At 38.3% G+C, this 22,052-nt stretch overlaps 1 protein-coding gene across 1 annotated transcript; it reads left to right on the top strand.

The window, feature by feature from the left end:
* The first annotated feature begins 1,549 nt into the window (after positions 1-1,549).
* Positions 1,550-21,666, top strand: LOC127162313 (adhesion G protein-coupled receptor E3). The gene is made up of 11 exons (XM_051105101.1): positions 1,550-1,612; positions 2,964-3,153; positions 17,243-17,359; positions 17,504-17,685; positions 17,779-17,940; positions 18,015-18,224; positions 18,302-18,534; positions 18,670-18,736; positions 20,167-20,258; positions 20,345-20,507; positions 20,930-21,666. Exons 1-11 carry the CDS (start codon positions 1,550-1,552, stop codon positions 20,984-20,986), a joined length of 1,536 nt encoding a protein of 511 aa, XP_050961058.1. The 3' UTR covers positions 20,987-21,666.
* The last annotated feature ends 386 nt before the right edge of the window (positions 21,667-22,052 follow it).

Raw genomic sequence — 22,052 nt, 5'->3', positions numbered from 1 at the left:
TGGCACCCAGTTTTCAGAATCCAAATCATCAAATGAGGAAATGTTAAAATCATAAAAAGTATCTGAGGAATTTTCATCTTCCAAATCATTTGATGAATTCTCAAAACAGTTCTGATCACAAGCATCATAGAAAGTGTCTGTGTAATCTTCGTTTTCAGTATGCTCTAACAAATCATCCAGTGGGTATTCCTTTTCAGAATTATGAGTCAACAAATCATCAATCATAGACTCCTTTTCAAGGAGACGCAAATGTTCCTCCACTTTCGCTGATATTTTCCTCCTTTTAGTTCTTTCTGAACACTCCATTATTTCAATAAAAAATAGAAAATAAAAAAAAAAGCATTTTAGTTTTTAGCTATGATTACAGGGGATCGGGAATGACAAACTGTAACAATTGCAAATCATATAGTTTGGTGAAGCATGTATTAATGTGGCTGATTTTACCAACTGTTCTTAGTAGCCTTCAATTTGATCAGCACACTATTTGAAAGATAGCATTAATCTCTGTTAAGGCCTAACCTTTTACGTGTGTCAGTTGATTTTGTTCATGTTTATGAGCTGTTCAAAAGAATCGGTTCGTTTGCGAACGTCACAACTCTAGCTCATGTTGTTTGAAGACGGTGAGAGTGAGTGCGTGCGCGCGACCGGGCAGGGCTCTCTCACTCTCTGCTCGTTCATATATTCGCCCAGACACACAGCAGTCATTCACCGATAAAATAAGGCTTTGACGGCCGCGAAAAAATGCAGGAAAACCCCTGCATCAGTCGCCCTATAGCTAAGGTGCATGGTAATATGGAACTTTGGAAAACACTGTCGATTAATCCACAATATTAAACGACGCATTAAACAATTCACACGTCGCCTTAATGTAACAGCCAATAAACATATTTATGTAGATAATTTTCCCTTATTACTATGGAAAACCCTTCCACGACGCTATTTGTTCCATTTAAGAGGTGAATTCGTAGTGCAGCAGTTAAACTCTGCTTCTCTGTGTGCTCCCGCGGCCACGGGATTCAAATCCTGGCGGGAGTGCCTTAGCCGATAAAACATTGCTGACATTCAAATGGACTTTCATCAGCGTTTTTGCTTTAACGTTAAATGTAAATGCAACAAGTACATCATACGGTAAAATCATCCCCTGTTTATTATACATTGAGTTTCTTACCTGTCTTTTGTCCACGCGACACTGTAATGAATCCTTAAGACTCAAAGGCGGCAAAGTTGTGATGGGGGTGGAGCTTTCCGGATGAGCGCTGCACAAAGTGCGCACTTACTTTAGGGTTTGAATCATATTTGAATATTTTGTGGAAAAACCTGATGTGCCAAACTTGTCTGTTGAAAGTCATATAGTACTTAAGACCACTAAATTGCTGTGGCTTCTAAATAGCTTAATAGTCTAATAAAATTTGTATAAAAAAATGGACCTAGCCCAGTGGCTATTGTTAGAAAATAGCATACATGTCTGACATAATCAAATTTGAATTGGTAATATCTTAGGAGTGGAGCCCAACTGGAGCCCATAATTAATTTAGCCCACCTACTGCCCATGTGGGGCCCAACGACAAAGCCCACTCTGAGCCCATGCCCAGCTAAAGCCCAACTAGCCCAAGTGAGGCCCATGTGGGCCCCAAGTGGACGTGTTTGCAGGGTTTCTTCTATGTATACATAAATTTACTTATGCTTTGCATTAGTTGGCAGAGTTTGATGGCTGTCCTTTTAATGGCAGCCTACCCTGATCGCCCAGTGAATTTAAAATAAATAAATAAATAAAAGATACAAATAATTAGATTAGTTGTACATTCAATTTTTAAACACTAATACACTAATACAAAAAGGAAAGAATAGTAATTGACTTTGGTGTAAGTCTAACGTTCACACAAGAACTGTCATTCTGACTACCAGAGCAAGGTCCCAATATGCAAGCAAAATAACAGTCAGCAACTATACAAGTTACATTTAGCCTATAGTCTATTGTACAACAGACACATTTAAGTAAGCATAATAACTTATGTTTGGTTGATTGTGTGAGCGCGCAAGGAGCCAATGCCATCATTTGAATTTCTTTCCCCAGCAGCGGAAACAACTTAATACTCTGTCATTTGCAGTCATACAGATAAGAGCGGGACAACATTCGAAATGGTAAAAATGTCTTTTTATTTTTGTAAATTTAAAATGAGGACCATTGGAAAAATATAGAAAACATTAGAATGCGCTGCTTTCGTATCCCTGAAGATCTTTCAGGCGTATGCCACAAACATGAACTATAACAGCTGACGCGTCTACTTTTAACAGTCTACATTAAGGTTATTTGACTTTAAATGCATTATATAAGTTACTTTGGAATAAATCACAGCATGTTTAATGATTAAAAAACGTGACTTACAGTCCAGAAAAAACGGTAGTCTATAGCAAATTATTTGGCGCACCCCCTGGCACTTTGAGAATAGCACACAGAAGAAAGCCCTGTCTAGGCTTTGCCCCGGTACGCGTTGTGTCGAGCCGTTCGTTAGTGTGGTTGTTTCGTGAGAAAATGATTAAATGTAGTTGCAATAAACGCGTTAATTATCCGTTCAACAGCAGCAGCGGAGGACTATTATTCTGCGCCAAACTGCGGAAGAACTGATGGGGGCATGGTTTGATCTTCGGCTGACCAATCAGCAGCAAGGGGCGTTTCATTCCGCCCACGTGTAGAAACTGAATTTTCAAGCTGTTTATTCATTTTTCCACCCCTGAACGATAAACGAAAAATCAAGCTGAATTCTTGTTTTATGTTTTTCTGGAAAAAATGAAAAAACCCAAAAAGGAGCCATTTTCTCATGTTTCTTCTTTCAATATTAAATCAAAAAACGAATGGACGAATGATACATGGATTCCTGTCTGGCTTTCTTGACATTTACAGTGCACAATACAGTAATGTACAGTAACTCTGTTGAATTGCATTTATCTGATCATTGAATTAGATTGTGACAAACATTTTGACTGTGGCCTTCAACGCTTCAGAGAAGACTTCAGAGTCATTATCATCGACAAAACCAACTGAACTAGCCTCCTATGGAAACACCATGTTAAAAACCAGTGAAAAACTCATCTCTACATTGGTGAAGCCGACAGTCACAAGTGACATTGTCAGTTTTACTCTTGCTACTGTTGGTAAGTGGAGACCATTATTACTGATGATAAAACATGATTACATATGATGTCAGTGACTTTATGAAGAGAGCAGGGGTGAGTCAGACAGCAACAAATGCAGCAGTAACTGTTTAATTGTGCAGAGTTATAAGCTTTTATAAGAAAGCAGGAAACGCAGAATCACTATAGGAAAGAGAAACACAAGCACTATTTCCCTGTTCACACAAATACAGGTATTTTCAAAAACCACTGATTTTTCTATGCGGTTTGGTCATTCCTCAACACGCAAACACAGTATCAGCTCACTAAAACTAAAACTCCTGACAGAGTGAAGATTTTCAGAAACACCAGTTGCAGTGTTGTCATGTAGCTGGTGACGTCAGAGTGTTATCTAGATTGTGAACCCCTATCTTCTTTGTTTACATGAGGCGAGTCTTTGATTGGCCAACATGGCTTTACAGTTAGGGTTATATCGCCACCTGTTGGGTTGGCATGCTCTTGACAGCGCTTTAGCGTGTTTTTGCATTTTCATATGGGCGGGAAAAACTCATAAAAAATACTTGTGTACGTGTGGACAAGGCCTTAGTTACACACAAAAGCCACAACTATCCCCTTACAACTTCCAGCCCCACAGCCTTAGATGAAATCAACTGAAAAGAAGACATTAAATCTCTCAAAATATCAGCAGATGATTAAACAACACCACAAACAACATTACCAGCTGAGTACTAAAAAACTGTACTTAAGTAAAAGAATTGCTACCTAAGAAATAATGTACTTGAGCGCAAGTGAAAGTACTGAAAAATAATAAGAGTCAAAAAGTGGTTTGCTGAAAAACTACTCAAAGTAATTGTGTTACAAAGGTTTTTTTTTTCTCTATTTTTACTCTAAATGAGGCAATGTGATACAATACAGAGACGCTTTGACTGATGAAACAAAGACAATAAGCACACAATTGCGATGCAACCCTTTTCGCCATAGCCTGTATCACAGTAAATAATTTTAAATAATATATTATGAACAACTTGGAACCACAGAAGCCAATTATTTCAAACACATTCCTATCTGGAGTTTTCTGTTTACTTAAACTGCTGAGTGCTCTGGTAATATCAGTGGTATGACCCATTTCAAGAGCTGTCAAAATTAAAATGTGATGTGATAGGAAAACCCAACACATGGTGAAATGTTAACTTTTTTAGGTTTTAATACCATAGGAAAGGTTCAAGCCCTTTCCAAAACTGTTTTTATTTTGTCCATAGCTTGAACGTAACCAAAGTTATGGCTATCTTAGGTTGGCTGATAGCGACGATTTTCAGGAATGGAATTTTGAGAAAAACGGCTTTAAAGTGAGACGACTTTCACTTTCACTTTACGGGTTTAACAAGAGCTGTTTGTCAAGTTAGGAGCGCTAAACTGCATCATTACACAAACTGACTAGTCTCCGAACTTTTGATCGCCCATTTATTGTTTAGATAGCACAAATAATGCAGCCTACCTTGTAGTAAAATCGAGCGCAGCGGAACTGTTCGCGCACTGTGCATAAAACAGACTGTCATCGGACTCCCCTTTAGTAACTTCATCATCCGATCCTTAAAATCTGGATGTGAAACAGTCCTTTGTAACATCGTTTAGGGGAACTGATAACACTAAGATTGAACAGATTGAGACGAGTGAGATCGGTTAAGTGAGCAGCTGCAGTACTTTAGACGGCGTTGTTGCGCTCTTCCATCTCACAATATTAAATAAATAAATAAATAAATAACTTTGTGTGCCGTAGTTTACACAGGACTGGCGGAGAATGTGAATTAATACTCCTTTACTAAATACGTTACGTGGTTCATTTTGATAGGTTAACTGTTTCTGTGGTGTTAAGGGAAAACACATCCGCAGCGCCTTCTTAACATAAGAGAAAGACAGTCATTTCTGCTCGCTGCAATAAATGGCTATTTTTCTGCACTAAACAAGTGAATCTCGCTGAGATATTTTAAGAGATGATAGACAAGAAGTTATAGAATAATAATTTAATGAAAACCTAATTTTGACAAAAAAGTGACCCTGAAAACGCCGCAGCGCGACATCCGACGGGTTTTCCCAGATCGCATTACAAATTTAAAATCAGAACACAGCTCATATATTCACTAAAGTATTGAAATGCTAACGCCAGTGATTGACAATCAAATCAAAGCACGGTTTGAGCACCCCATTCCCCAGCTGAACTGGAAGATTTGATTGATTTTGCGGAGTCAGACCTGTCTGTTTTTGGTGAAGCGCAGGGCTTCACCTCAGTTGTTGGAAAAGTGCCCAGCTTGCAGATTCTTCTTTGGCAACTTTGTTTTTTTTTTTTTTTTTGCTTTGTACTTTTGGTGAAAAATGTTACTTATACATCCTCTGATGATCCACTTGGACACACCATTAGTGTTGATCATTGGGTGTTTCAAGTCTTTCAGTGCTCTCTTTCATGTGACCCAACCGAAGCTGATCAAGCCTCGGCCTGTGTCCAAGTGGTGTTTTGCGGTCCCCACACATCTCCCCTTTTTAGCTATAGTCATCTTGACGCCCGCTCTGCAGCCTCCATGCTCTTGTTAATAGCTCTTATTCGACTTGCCCACATAATTCCCAACATCCTATAAGCCTTCCTTAGGGAATGACCTGGAAACCCTCGGCAAACCACCTCCACTGGCTTGCACCTAGTTTCCCACCCATTCCCATGGCAGGCCTCCAGCAGTTCCTCATACTTCCCCCACTTTCTCTCCTGTGCCCATTTCATCCTCTCCTACCAAAGCACAGTTAACACTAGAAAAAAAGGTAAACAGCAATATAGGATGATTTTGAAGTTGAGGGAGAACATGAGATGGGAGTTTTTTGACATACTCTAACTGTCATGAACTGGAACAAAAACGGTCTAGGCAGAGTAAGACAAGACGAGCATTTGGCATTAAAAAGTATATAAATTGTATTGTTTTTATGAAAATAACCAATCATTTTGCTAGATAAGACCCTTCTGGGATCGTTTAGAACTGCATTTGGGATCGTTTGAAGCCGCATTTAAACTGCATTTTGGAAGTTCAAAATCGGGGCACCATATCAGTCTTCAGTCCATATCATATGGGGAAAAATGCTGAAATGTTTTCTTCAAAAAACATAATTTCTTTAGACTGAAGAAAGAAAGACATGAACATCATGGATGACAAGGGGGTGAGTAAATTATTTGTAAATTGTTGTTCTGGAAGTGGACTTGCACAAAAAAGTAAAATGAAAGTTTATTTAAAACACTACCCCAAGTAGTACATGTCTCTACTTCTAGTGCTTACTGTACATAATATTCACTAAGTGTAAAACAGTGCTACACAATGTGTGCTTGAGTTGGTTCTAGTTGTAATAGTCTTGTGCAGTGTCGTTCTTGAGGTAAATGCAAGTCCTCCGTCTGATTCCAAAGCTTAAAGAAAATTCCCTCCTTTCCGTTGTCTCTAAAAAAAGATTAAATGTGGAAAAAAATGTTATTGCCATCTCTCACACAAAAGAAGTTTACAGTCCACAAGTGAAAATAGTAGGTGAATTTATAAAAATGACACTGTTCAAAAGTTTACATACCCTTGATTCTTAATACTGTGTCAGGGCTTGGAATTAACTTTTTTACTTGATGGCACTGGTGCTCCCAAGTTAAAAAAAAAAAAAAAAAAAAATTAGGAGCACCAAATAAAATTTTGAAACACCCAATGAATATTAAGCAGCACCACAACTGCCAATTGAGAGGAATGGCCAGCAAGGTGATTATAGCTTCATCAGTCCAACCTGATCTTGATTCTTCATGGGCGATTCTGATCTGCCAATGCTTTACAAACAAATGGGCTGATTTTGAAAGCCTTTTTTAAAAAAAAAAAAAAAATATTTATTGCCTTAAGAAAGGGACAAGAAAGAATGAAAATATGAGTACATGAACAAGATGTTTATTTTCTCTATTACAGGTCAAACTCTCTGTAGCCATAGAGGCAACCACTGCATTTTTAAACTTAATCCACACAAAGATCCTGCACGCATGAGCCGTTTCTGATTTAAATTAGATTATAATATCAACACCTGAAGCAAAAACAGAATGGTCTGACAGACTTCAGCTTTGTGAAATTATGCTACATAAAACACCTGGGCCACACATGAAAGATAACTTAGTCCAGTAATCAGGCGCTGTTTGACGGGCTTTTTATTTATTTGTAATTTTATTTTATTTATTTATTTATATATATATATATATATTTTTTTTTTTTTTTTTTGAGTGCGCACGCTTGCTTCAAATGTAAGCGCATGTCAGAACAGCACGCGAATGAAATGTTTAAGCAGCAAGTTTTAAAGCACATACAAATAATGCACTTGTGTGATTGCAAATAAGTGCAGTGTTTAGTGAGTGCAATTCTGCTGCTGAGTAAACATTTGGTGTGAGTGTACGTCGCGTGAGACGGAGGCGCCAAAACTGCAACGGACAGGATGTGGCCTACTTTATTTCTTCAATAATAGCAGATCGTAGGGATATTTTAATCGTCAAGAATCAAAAATGTTCATATCGCACACCCCTAATTGCAATGCAGTGCAAATCTGGAACAGAGATTGGTTGAAAGAAAACGTTTGGAGCAAAAACCGGCTGGTTCCGCGTTCCAACGGAGCGTAATGTGAGTGACTAACGTCTAATATCTAAAATCTGCATTAATGCTAAGAATGTAAAGATTAAGTTTAATTAGTTATGTAAGCTAATGTTGGATAGAACAGCTCACTGTATCAGCTCACAGCAGTCATATACTGGGCAGTACTTAGCGAAAGTTTCGTAAAGAAATGACAACAAGTCGCACCACAACAATTACTCGCACTCGCACAAATGCTCCCAAATATATTTTGAGGTCGCGCAGATTAAATTCCGATAGCATATGCAACCAAAACGGTCGCAATTGCGAGCCCTTCTGTGTTGTTACCTGAATCCACAGCTGTGTTTATTTGTTCAGTGATAGTTGCTCATGAGTCTCTTGTTTGTCCTTAACACTTAAACTGTCTGCTGTTCTTCATAAAAATCCTTCAGGTCCCACTTTTTTTTTTTTTTTTTTTTTTTTTTTTTTTTAGCATATTTGTGTATTTGAACCCTTTCCAACAATGACTCTATTATTTGAGATCCAACTTTTCACACTGAGGACGAATGAGGGACTCATATGCAACTATTACAGAAGGCTCAAATGCTCGATGCTCCAGAGGGAAACACGTTGCATTAAGGGATTACTCCACTTCCAGAATAAAAATTTCCTGATAATTTACTCACCCCCCATGTCATCCAAGATATTCATGTGTTTCTTTCTTCAGTCACAAAGAAATTAAGTTTTTGAGGAAAATATTCTAGGAATTTTCTCCATATAGTGGACTTTAATTAGGGATTAACGGATTGAAGGTTAAAAATGCGGTTTAAATGCTTACTCTATGCATACTCTGTGGTTCAAAACAGTTAGGGTCTCATTAATCTATGGACTCGATGGAGTCGGGATCCCGGACCAATGAAATGAACACACACAGAAGTGCAATTCACTCAAAGGCATTTTATTAAGAGAAGCCTCCAACATTTATATGGTAAATACGGAGAAGTGAAAGATCAAACATCACATCCTTATAAGGAAGCACAACAGTACACCATGTCCTATGATTCTCTAGACTAGACTTGGGTCATGTCTGCTTTTCAGGATAGTATGAGGGGTACAGGAGGTCAGGATTATTACAATCTCACATCTTCTTTACACGGTCACTTTGTAAACACTGGGTCGGTACTTCTGCAGCAATGTAGGATGATTTTGAAGTTTGAGCAGAAAATGAGATTGGAGTATTTGAGTTTAAAAAGTATATACATTTTTTTTTTTTTTTTTTGGAAATTAACCGATTGTTTCAATAGACAAGACCATTATTTTCAGCTGGGATCGTGTACTGCAATTTTAACCTTCAGTCTGTTAATCCCCATTGAAATCTACTATATTGAGAAAAATCCTGAAGTGTTTTCCTCAAAAAACTTAATTTCTTTTCAATTGAAGAAAGAAAGACACGAACATCTTGGATGACATGGGGGTGAATAAATAATCAGGAAATTTTCATTTTGGAAGTGGAGTAATTTTGTAAGAGCTAGATAAATTAGTGCACATGACATCAGTGTCACACACACTTCCCTTAATCACTGACTGGAGATGAAAAATTGTTTGTGCCCAAATGACACACAGACTGTAGTATTGCTAGAGGACTATGACTGTCATGACAGTTATATTGTTCAGGATGCTGAGTGTGAAGTTGTTTGAAGAAGCATTTCTCCAGAAAAGCTGTGAGCCACAATCGGCCCTACCAATCAGTGTTTTGAACAGCACTAGTTGTAACCTTTTCAAGCACTCAACAATATAACTACACAGTTATATATTGTGGCATTCAAATAGCTTGAATAACTCAAACTCCACTGAACACACAAAAGAATAAATAAATAAATAAAAAATTCAACAAAAATAGGGACTCACCTTACTATTTGACAGCCCCAGCTCCCGGGTGGAACCTGAAATTGAAAAAGATATATCAAACAATATAATGTAATACATGTCTGCCTCCTCAGTGCCCTTCTCTGTTTTTATCATTCAGGATGCACCTGAAAGCGTTCTGCCTGTTTATTCAAGGGGACTGGGCTGGTCAAAAGTCTGGACACATTACTATTTTTAATGTTTTTTAAATAAGTCTTTTATGCTCCTCAAGCCAACATTTATTTGATCAAAAATGCAGAAAAAAAAAAAGTAATATTGTGAAATATTCAAATTTAAAATAATGGTTTTCTATTTTAATATACCTTAAAATATAATTTATTGCTTTGATCAAAGCAAATTTGTCAGCATTATTACTCCAGTCTTCAGTGTTACATGATCCTTCAGAAATCATTCTAATATGCTGATTTGCTGTTTAGGAGACATTTTTGATTATTATCACTGTTAAAAAACAGTTGTGCTCCTAATATGCAGAAACCATTATATACAACCATTCAAATGTTTGGTGTGTGTGTGTGTGTTATTTAATAGCAATTACTGTTTTTATTTAGCAATAGGCATTCAATTGATAAAAGTAACATTTATAACATTTATAATTTTGCAAAAAAAAAAAAAAAAAAAAAAAAAAACATTTAAAATAAAGCATGTTCTTTTGAACCTTCTGTTTTTTTCTTTACAACTGATAATAAAAAGAACCATTATTGATAACTGAGAACCAATAACAATCCAGGACCAAATTAGCATAATAGTCATAGGTAAATATATGCTACACATATCTATGATTAGAATGATTTCAGAGGGATCATGTCACATCACAAATGTAATAAATTACATGTATAATTAATAATACATTTATAATTACAAGATATTATTTCATAGTGTAATGATATTTCACAATATTACCTTTCTGATCAAATAAATGCAGCCTAAAGGGTGTGCGAAAAGTTTTACCTAGCACTTAACCATTAACCGTTAGCCTGTCACTAATTACCCGGCAGCAATCTTAAATATTAAAAATAAATATATGAAGTTAAAATTCATTAATTACGTATAATTACAGACCTCCGGGCCGTCTTTTTCGTGTTAGCAATCCCTCTGATAACTTAGTTCACTAACATTACAATGCAACGCCGATCTAAGAGCAATAAAAACACCAAACCTTTAAGTTAACGAGTGCACAACATAATAAGTAGAAATTAATTTATGAATAGAACAGTTTGATCACACCATGTGACTTACCTTGATGAAGTTTTTGGGGTAGCAGCGTACAGTCTGTATCTGCCTCGATCGTCTTCTAAACTCAGGGGGAAAAAAGAATAGGCACGTTCGTTTCCACGGGCGTGGATCCGCTCTGTGACTGTTGGCACGTTCTGATTTTGCTGAGTTAGATGTGTTCCTGGGTCAACATTTTGTTGACCCTGGAACAACATTTTAATCCAAAAATGTAATCTTGACCACATCCCTACACCTAAACTTAACCTTACCCATGAGTAATCCCTAAAATCAGAGGAAATGATAGATGAATGACACTGATGTACAATCACCAAACACTGATTGTAAGCCTAAACTTCACAAAAACTATAAACTGTTTTTTTCAGATCTGATTGGTTAATCACAATGTTGTCCCAGGGTAAACAAAGATGTTGATTCAGGAACATGTTGTACTTGGTAAAATCAGGTTCTGCGTGACTGCTGTTCCCGCCCACTGAAACCCGGGCTGGGGCTGAGTCCCTTTTACAGGACTGAAATGAATGTGACTGTTATGCGGATTTGCTGGTTTAAAAACGGATCCGGCACGGAGTCAGCTGCTGTCTGAGTTTACAGTAGTAAAGCTATTATTATTTATTTATTTATTTTTTTTTTCCCCAAAAGTTAATTGCTGATTTATACATCTGTATCTGTTTTTTGTTATAGTGTTATTGATCTCATGAGTGTTCACTGGCAGGAAAGTCATCTGTGTATTTGAATTGTTCTTAAATATAAGCATTTAAGAACACCTGTAATGACTAGATTGAAAAATTTGAAAGGATATTTTATGGTAGCTTGTCTTAAAGGCTTGTTTAAAAACATAAATAGTTTGGTCAGATGTTCTAAATGTTTGATAAAGTGTTGCTAGTTGGTTGCTAGGATATTCTGGGTGGTTGCTAGGCTCTTGCTATGCAGTTGCTGGGTTGTTGCTAGAGTATATGGTTAATATGTGTTGTGGATGATTACAGACATTCCTACCTCCGTTAGTGACAGAAAATTTTTGGTGATACAAGCTCAGAAACATTTATAACCTGTTGGAGGTTTTTTTTTTTTTATGGTGGGTATTGACTTGGTGGCATGATGGATATTGAAATGTTATTTAGTTTTCATTTTAAACAGTATAGATGATTAACTTATGGTAATACAATATTTGTGAACACAGCTGTGTATGTCAGGCTATAAATGCCCTAAAACTATGCATGGGGTCTTGCTTTGGTGTTGCAACCCCTCATAGACCCCTTTGCCACCCTAAAATTATTTTCTAGATCCACCCCTGTCCTGGCTGTAATGTTTGCCTTTCTGTTCTCGCCAATCCCTTTGCCTCAGCTGGTCTTAAGAACTTGGTCATGTCTCCAGAGATAACAGCCATCACCCAGGGCCTGGGAACAGCTACTCAGAATATGTTCAAGAGTGCCTGTCTTGGAACACAGGGGACATGCTGGGGTTTCTACCTTGCCCCAGACAAAGAAGTTGGCTGGGCTAGGGAGGATGTAATTCACCCCCTGAATCAAAAACTTGATCCTCTGTGGGTTCCATTACATACATCCTGCCAGATCACCTTCCGTTCCATTGCCTGCTCCCACTTTACCCAGGCACTCTGTTTTCTCATTGCTAAAAAAAACTACTTTCTCATTCTTCCCCCACTGAAGCACACACCACCTCCTGCACTAACAACCGCCTTTCCTTCTCATTGGCAGTGTTGGATCAGGTTGGTGTTAAGCTTCTGAGTCCTGCCCTGTGCGACAGTCCCAAGGAGAGCCTTGTGCCTCAGCCTACCTTCTGCCTGCTGGACTGCATCCTTTCTTCCACTTCCTCCCTGTCCTCACGATGATGCCTGCTCCGGACACTTCAGCATCCTCCAAATCCGAATATTGCAGGTGTTTTCATGACCATGCAACAATAAATTCCTCCCTGATGCAGCTAAATGGCAGTCTTTGCTTATTGCTGTTACCATACAACCCAATGCTGCTCAAACCGTGTGGGATGTCCAACCATCTGCGTGAATAGCTATTCACTTTATGCTCAAAACTTTCTACTACAGTAATAGGTACTTCATAGATGAGGGGCCAAAGATTTCTTGGGAGGATTCCATGCTGGTAGACCCAGGCCTTGAATTTCCCTAAGAGCCCAGACTTGTTCACAGTTCTCAGCCACCTCCCCAGATCACCCGTGGTAGTCTTGATGAAGTATGTGTCTCTCAGGCTGCAGCTAAAGACCTTTCCAAGACCCCTTACATAAGATCTTCTCCCAACATAAAGGGGAACTTATCAGTCACTTTTTTTACTTTTCTTCTACACTAAAGAATGGGATTTGCACCAACAGCATGAGCTTCTCTAACCCCTGGAGGATCCACCTAGCTCTGGGCACTGTTGTTGTTGTAACTGTGAGGTTGTCCATGAAAGCCCTACCAGGTGGCTGCCTCACTACAGACTTGCTGAGAGGGCCTCAGCACTCTGACTTTGCTGCCTTGACCGACATATTCATTGCCAGTGTGAAGAAGGTCACCGAGATGGTGCGCCTTGTGATGATTCCTACTTTCTAATTGGTGCCAGTCCAAAGGCAGTGGGCCAGCAGAGACTCTTAAGCTGAACTTTTTGTAATAGACTTTGTAGGGCACCCAGTGCTGTAGGGTCCTGGTGCTGACTTGGTTCTCAGCCTCCTAATGACTTCCTCCGCTACGCTCAGACTTGGTTCTTTTTTTAAGATTGATTTTTAATACTGGCTCTGGTAGATTTATCAGTGTCTTACAAGATTCCAGTGGTTGGTCCTTCTCACAGTCACTGTAGCATTTCCTCAGAAAGGGGCCTGGCCACTGACGCCACAGGCCACTCATATAACCTGGCAGAAATAGGGGAACACAATTTAGATCAAGGGGAACATAGCATAGCCTGGATATACAAGACCACTGAAGAGGCTAACCAGAAAGGGAGTAGCTGCTGAGCTAGAACACAGCTATCCTCAGATAGCTATGTCCTAAAGTTCTTGTAAAGGCTTTTAGAGCAGAATAACAAAACACAGCTAGCCTAGATGGCCAGGCCAGACCTTCCCCCTCAGACCACAGAGAGCCGACTATCTACTTACAACCCTAGCAGAGGAGATAGCACTGTCTAGGCAAGGGCTCAAGGAGACCGCTATGTAAAGACCCTAAGAAGGGGAGCAGTCACTGAGCTAGCACATAGCTATCCTTAGATAGCTAGGCTATAGGAAAGGGGACCACTTCAGCTAACCTCAGATATCTGTATTCAAGTAAGTCCATCCTGCTATAACAATGGCTGGAATATAACCACCCTCATATGGCTATAGTAAGGAGGTCCCCACTCCATGTCAGTCCAACAGTAGGCTAGCGAAGCACTGTATTATTGACCCGGAGCTCACAAGAGGTAAAATCAATAAATTATTTGCTGAAGAGTGAACACATACACATCATTCGTCTGAGATCAAAGCCTGATGTAAGCAGTGGCCATAACACTAGAGGGCTGGACACAGCTATCCTCAAACAGCAGTTGAAGATTGCCCAGACCATGAAAGTGGGCCATCTACTTAAAACATAGAAGGGGAGACAGCACAGTCTAGGCAAGAAGCTCAAGGCGACAACTATTTAAAAACCCTAAAAAGGGAGCAGTCTCTGAGCTAGAACGGAGCTGTCCTCAAATAGCAGATTCCTAGACAAAGACTTCAGCACTTACTCGAGAGAGTAAGTGCTGATAATAACATGCAATAACATGCATATTAGAAAGGCATCTGACAACCCCTTTAGAGAGGGTGTGCGGATCCCACAGATCAAAGCAATGACAACGAGATTAGATGGACTGTGTCATGGCAACGGCAGAAACGGGCCACGAGACACAAATGCTGTTTCCCGCATCCCTCGGGAATAGGAACAAACGTGAGCGGAGCCTAGACGTCATGACTCATCACAATGAGAGCATAACTCTTATCTTATAAAAGTGGTACACACTTTCCACAATGCTCACCTGCCTTGGTCTCTCACCCGTACTTCAAACAGATGGGGGAACTTTAAAAGTTAAATTTTTAGCCCGGTCTTCCTCAAGGGGTCTAACAGCACTCATCAATGTCAAAACAATTGAGATAGGTACAGTGGGTACGGAAAGTATTCAGACCCCCTTAAATTTTTCACTCTTTGTTATATTGCAGCCATTTGCTAAAATCATTTAAGTTCATTTTTTTTCCTCATTAATGTACACACAGCACCCCATATTGACAGAAAAACACAGAATTGTTGACATTTTTGCGGATTTATTAAAAAAGAAAAACTGAAATATCATATGGTCCTAAGTATTCAGACCCTTTGCTCAGTATTTAGTAGAAGCACCCTTTTGATCTAATACAGCCATGAGTCTTTTTGGGAAAGATGCAACAAGTTTTTCACACCTGGATTTGGGGATCCTCTGCCATTCCTCCTTGCAGATCCTCTCCAGTTCTGTCAGGTTGGATGGTAAACGTTGGTGGACAGCCATTTTTAGGTCTCTCCAGAGATGCTCAATTGGGTTTAAGTCAGGGCTCTGGCTGGGCCATTCAAGAACAGTCACAGAGTTGTTGTGAAGCCACTCCTTCGTTATTTTAGCTGTGTGCTTAGGGTCATTGTCTTGTTGGAAGGTAAACCTTCGGCCCAGTCTGAGGTCCTGAGCACTCTGGAGAAGGTTTTCGTCCAGGATATCCCTGTACTTGGCAGCATTCATCTTTCCCTCGACTGCAACCAGTCGTCCTGTCCCTGCAGCTGAAAACACCCCCACAGCATGATGCTGCCACCACCATGCTTCACTGTTGGGACTGTATTGGACAGGTGATGAGCAGTGCCTGGTTTTCTCCACACATACCGCTTAGAATTAAGGCCAAAAAGTTCTATCTTGGTCTCATCAGACCAGAGAATCTTATTTCTCACCATCTTGGAGTCCTTCAGGTGTTTTTTAGCAAACTCCATGCGGGCTTTCATGTGTCTTGCACTGAGGAGAGGCTTCCGTCGGGCCACTCTGCCATAAAGCCCCGACTGGTGGAGGGCTGCAGTGATGGTTGACTTTCTACAACTTTCTCCCATCTCCCGACTGCATCTCTGGAGCTCAGCCACAATGATCTTTGGGTTCTTCTTTACCTCTCTCACCAAGGCTCTTCTCCCCCGATAGCTCAGTTTGGCCGGACGGCCAGCTCTAGGAAGGGTTCTGGTCATCCCAAACGTCTTCCATTTAAGGATTATGGAGGCCACTGTGCTCTTAGGAACCTTAAGTGCAGCAGAAATTTTTTTGTAACTTTGGCCAGATCTGTGCCTTGCCACAATTCTGTCTCTGAGCTCTTCAGGCAGTTCCTTTGACCTCATGATTCTCATTTGCTCTGACATGCACTGTGAGCTGTAAGGTCTTATATAGACAGGTGTGTGGCTTTCCTAATCAAGTCCAATCAGTATAATCAAACACAGCTGGACTCAGATGAAGGTGTAGAACCATCTCAAGGATGATCAGAAGAAATGGACACCACCTGAGTTAAATATATGAGTGTCACAGCAAAGGGTCTGAATATTTAGGACCATGTGATATTTCAGTTTTTCTTTTTTAATAAATCTGCAAAAATGTCAACAATTCTGTGTTTTTCTGTCAATATGGGGTGCTGTGTGTACATTAATGAGGAAAAAAAATGAACTTAAATGATTTTAGCAAATGGCTACAATATAACAAAGAGTGAAAAATTTAAGGGGGTCTGAATACTTTCCGTACCCACTGTAGGTATTACCATTCACAGAAGCAGAGTGGGAAGTGTCAGTTCAGTGTTGAAAGAAAGTGAAGTAAGATAGAAGTTGCAAACATTAAATACTAGTCAACTGTTTTACAATAGAAATATGGCCATTTTTGAGAGAGAGAGTGAGAGAGAGAGAGAGAGAGAGAGAGAGATGAAAGTTATTATTATGTTCCTCCACATATATTCAATGTTTTGGCAATATTGTATTTTTACAGTCATGTCAATAAAGCAATTTTAAATTGAACTGAACAATTGAAAGATGAAAGTTGAGTGTGTGAATTTTGTGCAACTGTTCGTCTCTCTCTCTAAAAAATGAAACTGAGAGATTTAGAGATTTAGTATCGAGGTTATTTTACTATTAAAAGTCACTGAGCAGAGTTGACAAGTTAGTTATCCCGAATTTCTTTTGTGTGCGCCCGGCATGATCTTCTATTTGTGTGTTTATGGTGTGTGTATGTATGTGTGAGTATATATATATATATATATATATATATATATATATATATATATATATATGTATATATAGTACATGCAATTAAATAGCCTAAACAGCAAATAACTGCTAGTTTGTGTTTAATCAGAGGGTCAAGTCTTTATGGTTGGACCAAATGTCACTTTAAATAAAATACCACAACTTGACACGACAAATTCTTCTGTGGACATCGATCTCATTGGGATCGCAAAGAGCAACAATGAAGGTATGTCAAATGTTTTAGTTTGTTTTTAAAAATGTTGGAAGATCCATCTTACCATTACCACTAAACCACCTTTACTTACTTTTTTGGTTGCTGTTTTTATTGTAACATATAATGTAAGTTTCTTTTTCTATTTCTGTCACACAGGATCAGCTGCTGTGGCTTTCATGAGCTACAGCACAATGGAGAATCTACTGAAGCCAGACTTCTTCAACACATCAAATGACATGGTTAAAACCATGATGTCCACTGTGATCTCAGCTACTCTTCCCAAAACCAACAACACTAAACTCACCAAACCAGTCAACTTCACCTTCAGACACATCAGAGTGAGAGACTGAAATGTGTTTTTGTCGAACATCTGAAAACATCAAATATTCATTATTCTGATATTTTTTGCCTGTCCATTCTTGTTTTTGCAGGAGTTTGATCCCAATGGTTCTCTGTCCTGTGTTTACTGGAATATCAGCGTGTGGATTGTAGATGGTTGTTCTGTTTTAAAGACCAACAGCAGCTACACTGTATGTTCCTGTGTCCATCTGTCGACATTTGCTCTCATCATGCAAACCAGCCATCCACCAGAGGTACGAGAACATTGCTGAAGAACCTGAAGAACAGCACAGATTTGGCACTTATGTACTCTGACATGTTTTCTCAGAGCGACTCTCAACTGCTGGATCTGTTGAATCTGGTGTGTGTGATTGTGGGGCTGGTGTTCTTCAGTTTGGCCCTGTTGACCTTTGCCCTTTGTCATTGGAGTTCTGGAGTGAATAATGTGGCTAGAATCAACATCTGCATCAGTCTTCTGTTGGCTCATCTTCTGTTTCTGCTCACGCAGCAGTTCCTGAACGTCATACAGCCTCAGCAGGTGAGAATGATGAATGAGTCCTACAGCTCAGCACAGCCTCACTGAGAATCATCATAACCGTCTCTCATGGTCTCCAGGTGTTCTGTGCTGTGATCTCAGGCCTTCTGCACTTCCTTTTTCTCTCCGGCTTTGTGTGGATGTTCACTGAAGCTGTGATGCTCTTCATCTGTATGAAGAATCTATCACAGATCAGCTCCAAAAAGAGGGAGGTGCTTAGCAGTGGATTCCTCTGTGTGATTGGATATCTGATTGCTCTGGTTGTGGTGTGTGTCTCTGTCGGTCTGGTTCCTGAAGGCTACGGCAGTGAACAGTGAGTTGTTGTTGTTTTTAAGTTAATTTAGTTAGTAGGAAATAAAGCAGCTCTGGACTTTTGTGACATTTCCAAAACCTGAAATGCCTTTCTGACAAATTCATTCAGTTATTATATTGATTTTTCTCTAAACAGCTGCTGGATTAAAATAGATAAAGGCTTCATCTGGAGTTTTCTGGGTCCTGTTTGCGTCATACTAGCAGTAAACATATTTCTCATTTCACATTACTTTTTTGTAAAACTTTACTTGAAAGGGTGTGCATAAGACTGATATGACATTCATAATCATGACATGACACATGTTATGAATATGAAGGAGGTTTTCTGCATGTTTATGACAACTGTCATTTTTAATGCAAAGATGACATTGTTCGAGATGCCTTTGTTATGACATCTTGACATAAACTAATACATCATAACCTGTCAGTGGCTTTGTCATGACAACTTGATATTACCAAGACAATGTTGTACTATATGACAGCAAGATATGTTATATACTATATCTGCTGTACTATATGACAGCTTTTGCTCAGAAAAATATGAATGGGAACCAATCTTTTGTTGTAAGGAAATAAAATGATGAAAATGGAAAAACATTAAGAAGAAGGTGCATTTGCACCTGTTGGGCAATTATTTGTTATCAAGCCAGATAAGAAGGAACAGTCTATTAACCGTTCAAGAGGACTGGATTCCAGCGATTGAAAAAAATAAAATAAAAAATACAGCACAACCCTGGGTGAATCACTCTCCAAATGCAATAAAATACAATTTTATCCTTTTAATTATTATTATTGGATGATTGATTTTATTTCTCTAACACCTATTCATCTTTTTTATGACATTTCAAATGGTCTATTATCTGACATTCTGTTGGAGGAAACTTAAAAAAAACATTATGGAATGAAAAATATTCATGATGCTGTTATAAAATAATTTGACAGAGTATTAACACTTAATGACTTAATGACATTTTACAAGTTGTAACAACTTGTACCACTGTAGTTGAGGTCAAGAAAAGTATTCATGACCTTTTTATAAAATGATTTGATAGAGTATTAACATTTAATGACATTTTAATGACAAGTTCAACTTGTACCACTGTAGTTGAGGTCAAGAAAAATATTCATGACACTGTTATAAAAGTATTTGACAGAGTATTAGCACATAATGACATTTTAGTGACACATTCAATTTGTACCACTATAAAAAAAAGTGGTAAGAATAATATTAATTGACACAATTATAATGGCCTCATGACAGCCAGTGTCAAAACCAACCACATGACGCTTTAATGTAATGTTAACACATAAAGCTAAGTAGTTTATTGCTTGATAACTAATCTGCTATGTCATGTTTATGACAGGTTATTTTGTCTTGGTAATGTCAAGATGTCATAACAAAGGCATCTCAATCAATGTCATCTTTGCATTAAAAATGACATAACTGAGCGAATGACACTTAATGATAGTTGACATAAACATGCATAAAACCTTCTTCATATTCATGTGTCATGTCATAATTATGAAGGTGTCATGTCAGTCTTATGCACACCCCTTCAAGTAAAGTGTTGCTGACTTTTTTTATATATATTACAAGTAAAACAAATTGATTAATTACTCTTGTACTTTCCAGTCAAACACACTTCTCTTCATCAAGATCTTCATCAGTCTGAGCTCAACTCTCAAAAGTCTCGATGCTGAAGTTTCACAGATTAAACAAATCAAGTAACATTATAATTTAATCACTCTATATAAAACCACATATAGTCAATAAAGACACATTAACTCTTTCTTTGTCTGTTTCTCTGCAGAATTATGGTGTTTAAAACACTGGCTCAGTTTGTGGTTCTTGGTTGCCCCTGGATTCTGGGTTTCTTCACTAATGGCAGGAAGGAGCTGGAGATCCTCTTCCTGATCTTGAACTCCCAGCAGGGAACCTTCATCTTCCTGATCTATTGTTTCCTCAATAATGAGGTCAGACATCACTCAGTTTACATGTATAATCTGGATGTTTTTACTGAGGTCCATGATCTTATTTTGGTGATCTGTGGCTTTTAGAGTGGAATGTCAGAGGCAGTTTGTTTAAACTGTTACTCTTCCATTTCCTGTGACGGACGGAATGTTCAGATGAACCAAAACAATTAAAACTGTTTAAAAAATTCTAATTTAAACTAAAAAAAACCTTTGCCTTTTTCTTTATTTTCTCCTTTTATTTATTTATTTTTATTTATTTATTTTTTATGGAAAAAAAGCTTGAATATTTATTTCTGAAAAAGAAAATCTAGTCTCTAAAACCCTCTTTTTTTACCTGTTTATTTTAAACAAACTCCATTCTGGTTCATGAGTTTCAGAGGTTAAATTATCTTTGTTGAATCTCTCGTCTCATTCTTGTCCAGGTTAGGCAGCAGTACAAGAAATTCTTCAGATGTCTTTGCTGCATCAAACAACGATGACTACAACATCACATTCAGAAAGTAAATAAAAAATACTGCTCAAGTGCCATTCATACACAGGTTATTTTATAAAACATAATCTTTGGGTTTGGATGTTAAATGTCAGAGTTGTCACTTCTTTAGAAAAAAATATAGAAAACATGCTATTCAAGTGTCTTATTTTACCACTGTTAATACTACTGATGTAAAGCTGTTTCACCTCTGAACTGTTTTATTTAGTCATCTTTAAAGGGCTCATCGGATGCAAAATTCACTTTTACGTGTAGTTTGAACATAAATGTGTGTTGGCAGTATATATACACAACCAACCTATAATGATAAAAATCCACTTTTTACTGGCAGAATGACAAGTTCTGCAAAGGCCTCTCCTATGAGTGTTGACTGACACTGCTGTTTTAGTGTAGACTAAGTCTGACTGAGTCAGCTGTGAACTGTCTGACCACCATTGTTTCAATGCCGGAGCAGGGGTAGACAAGAATGGCTCCTAAGCGATTGAACTGTTCTGTTGTTGGATGTAATCCGATGACCCCTTTAAATTATTTGTTTGTTTGTTTAAATTGGTGGAGGTGAAACACATGTATTTACGCTTTTCTCAAAATAGTCACACTTTAATATTTACAAGTAAATGATGGTGAATTAATGAAACTGTAAACTCCTGAAAACTATTTCATGTGTGCATGGTTAAGGGAAATAAATGACTTCTATGGAATCCTACAACTGTGTGAGATTGACAAATTTATAACTTTAAAACCCATGTTACATTTGATTACTTTAAATATTGTACTGTACTTTGACTACTCTATTTCCTCATACAAATATATAAACAGCAAAATGTATTTGCACGAATAAAGAACAAAAGTTTTGATTGGTATAGTGAATTTACGTATAAAACTAAACTTGAAAAGCAACTAAATTAGTGTCACGAGCGTCGTATGCGGGAATGAGGAGTAGGGACGAGACGAAATCAGGACACACAGTTTATTTTTAATAAATAATCCATAATCTTTAATCCATACAACGGAGCAGTAACGAACAGGAACAGGAACAGTAGTGAATCTGCACGCAA

This window comes from Labeo rohita, unplaced genomic scaffold, assembly GCF_022985175.1.
Source record: "Labeo rohita strain BAU-BD-2019 unplaced genomic scaffold, IGBB_LRoh.1.0 scaffold_884, whole genome shotgun sequence".
Taxonomy (NCBI): domain Eukaryota; kingdom Metazoa; phylum Chordata; class Actinopteri; order Cypriniformes; family Cyprinidae; genus Labeo; species Labeo rohita.
Note: the sequence above shows the minus strand (reverse complement) of the source record. Positions and strands in the feature narration are given on the sequence as shown.

What these genes read in the sequence shown, in the direction of transcription:
- LOC127162313 (XM_051105101.1), top strand. Translation starts at nt 1,550, where the DNA reads ATGTGGGGCCCAACGACAAAGCCCACTCTGAGCCCATGCCCAGCTAAA. An exon ending in TTTTACTCTTGCTACTGTTG is followed by an intron (nt 3,154 to 17,242) that starts GTAAGTGGAGAC and finishes GTGTTTAATCAG; the next exon opens with AGGGTCAAGTCTTTATGGTT. An exon ending in CTGTTTGCGTCATACTAGCA is followed by an intron (nt 18,737 to 20,166) that starts GTAAACATATTT and finishes TGTACTTTCCAG; the next exon opens with TCAAACACACTTCTCTTCAT.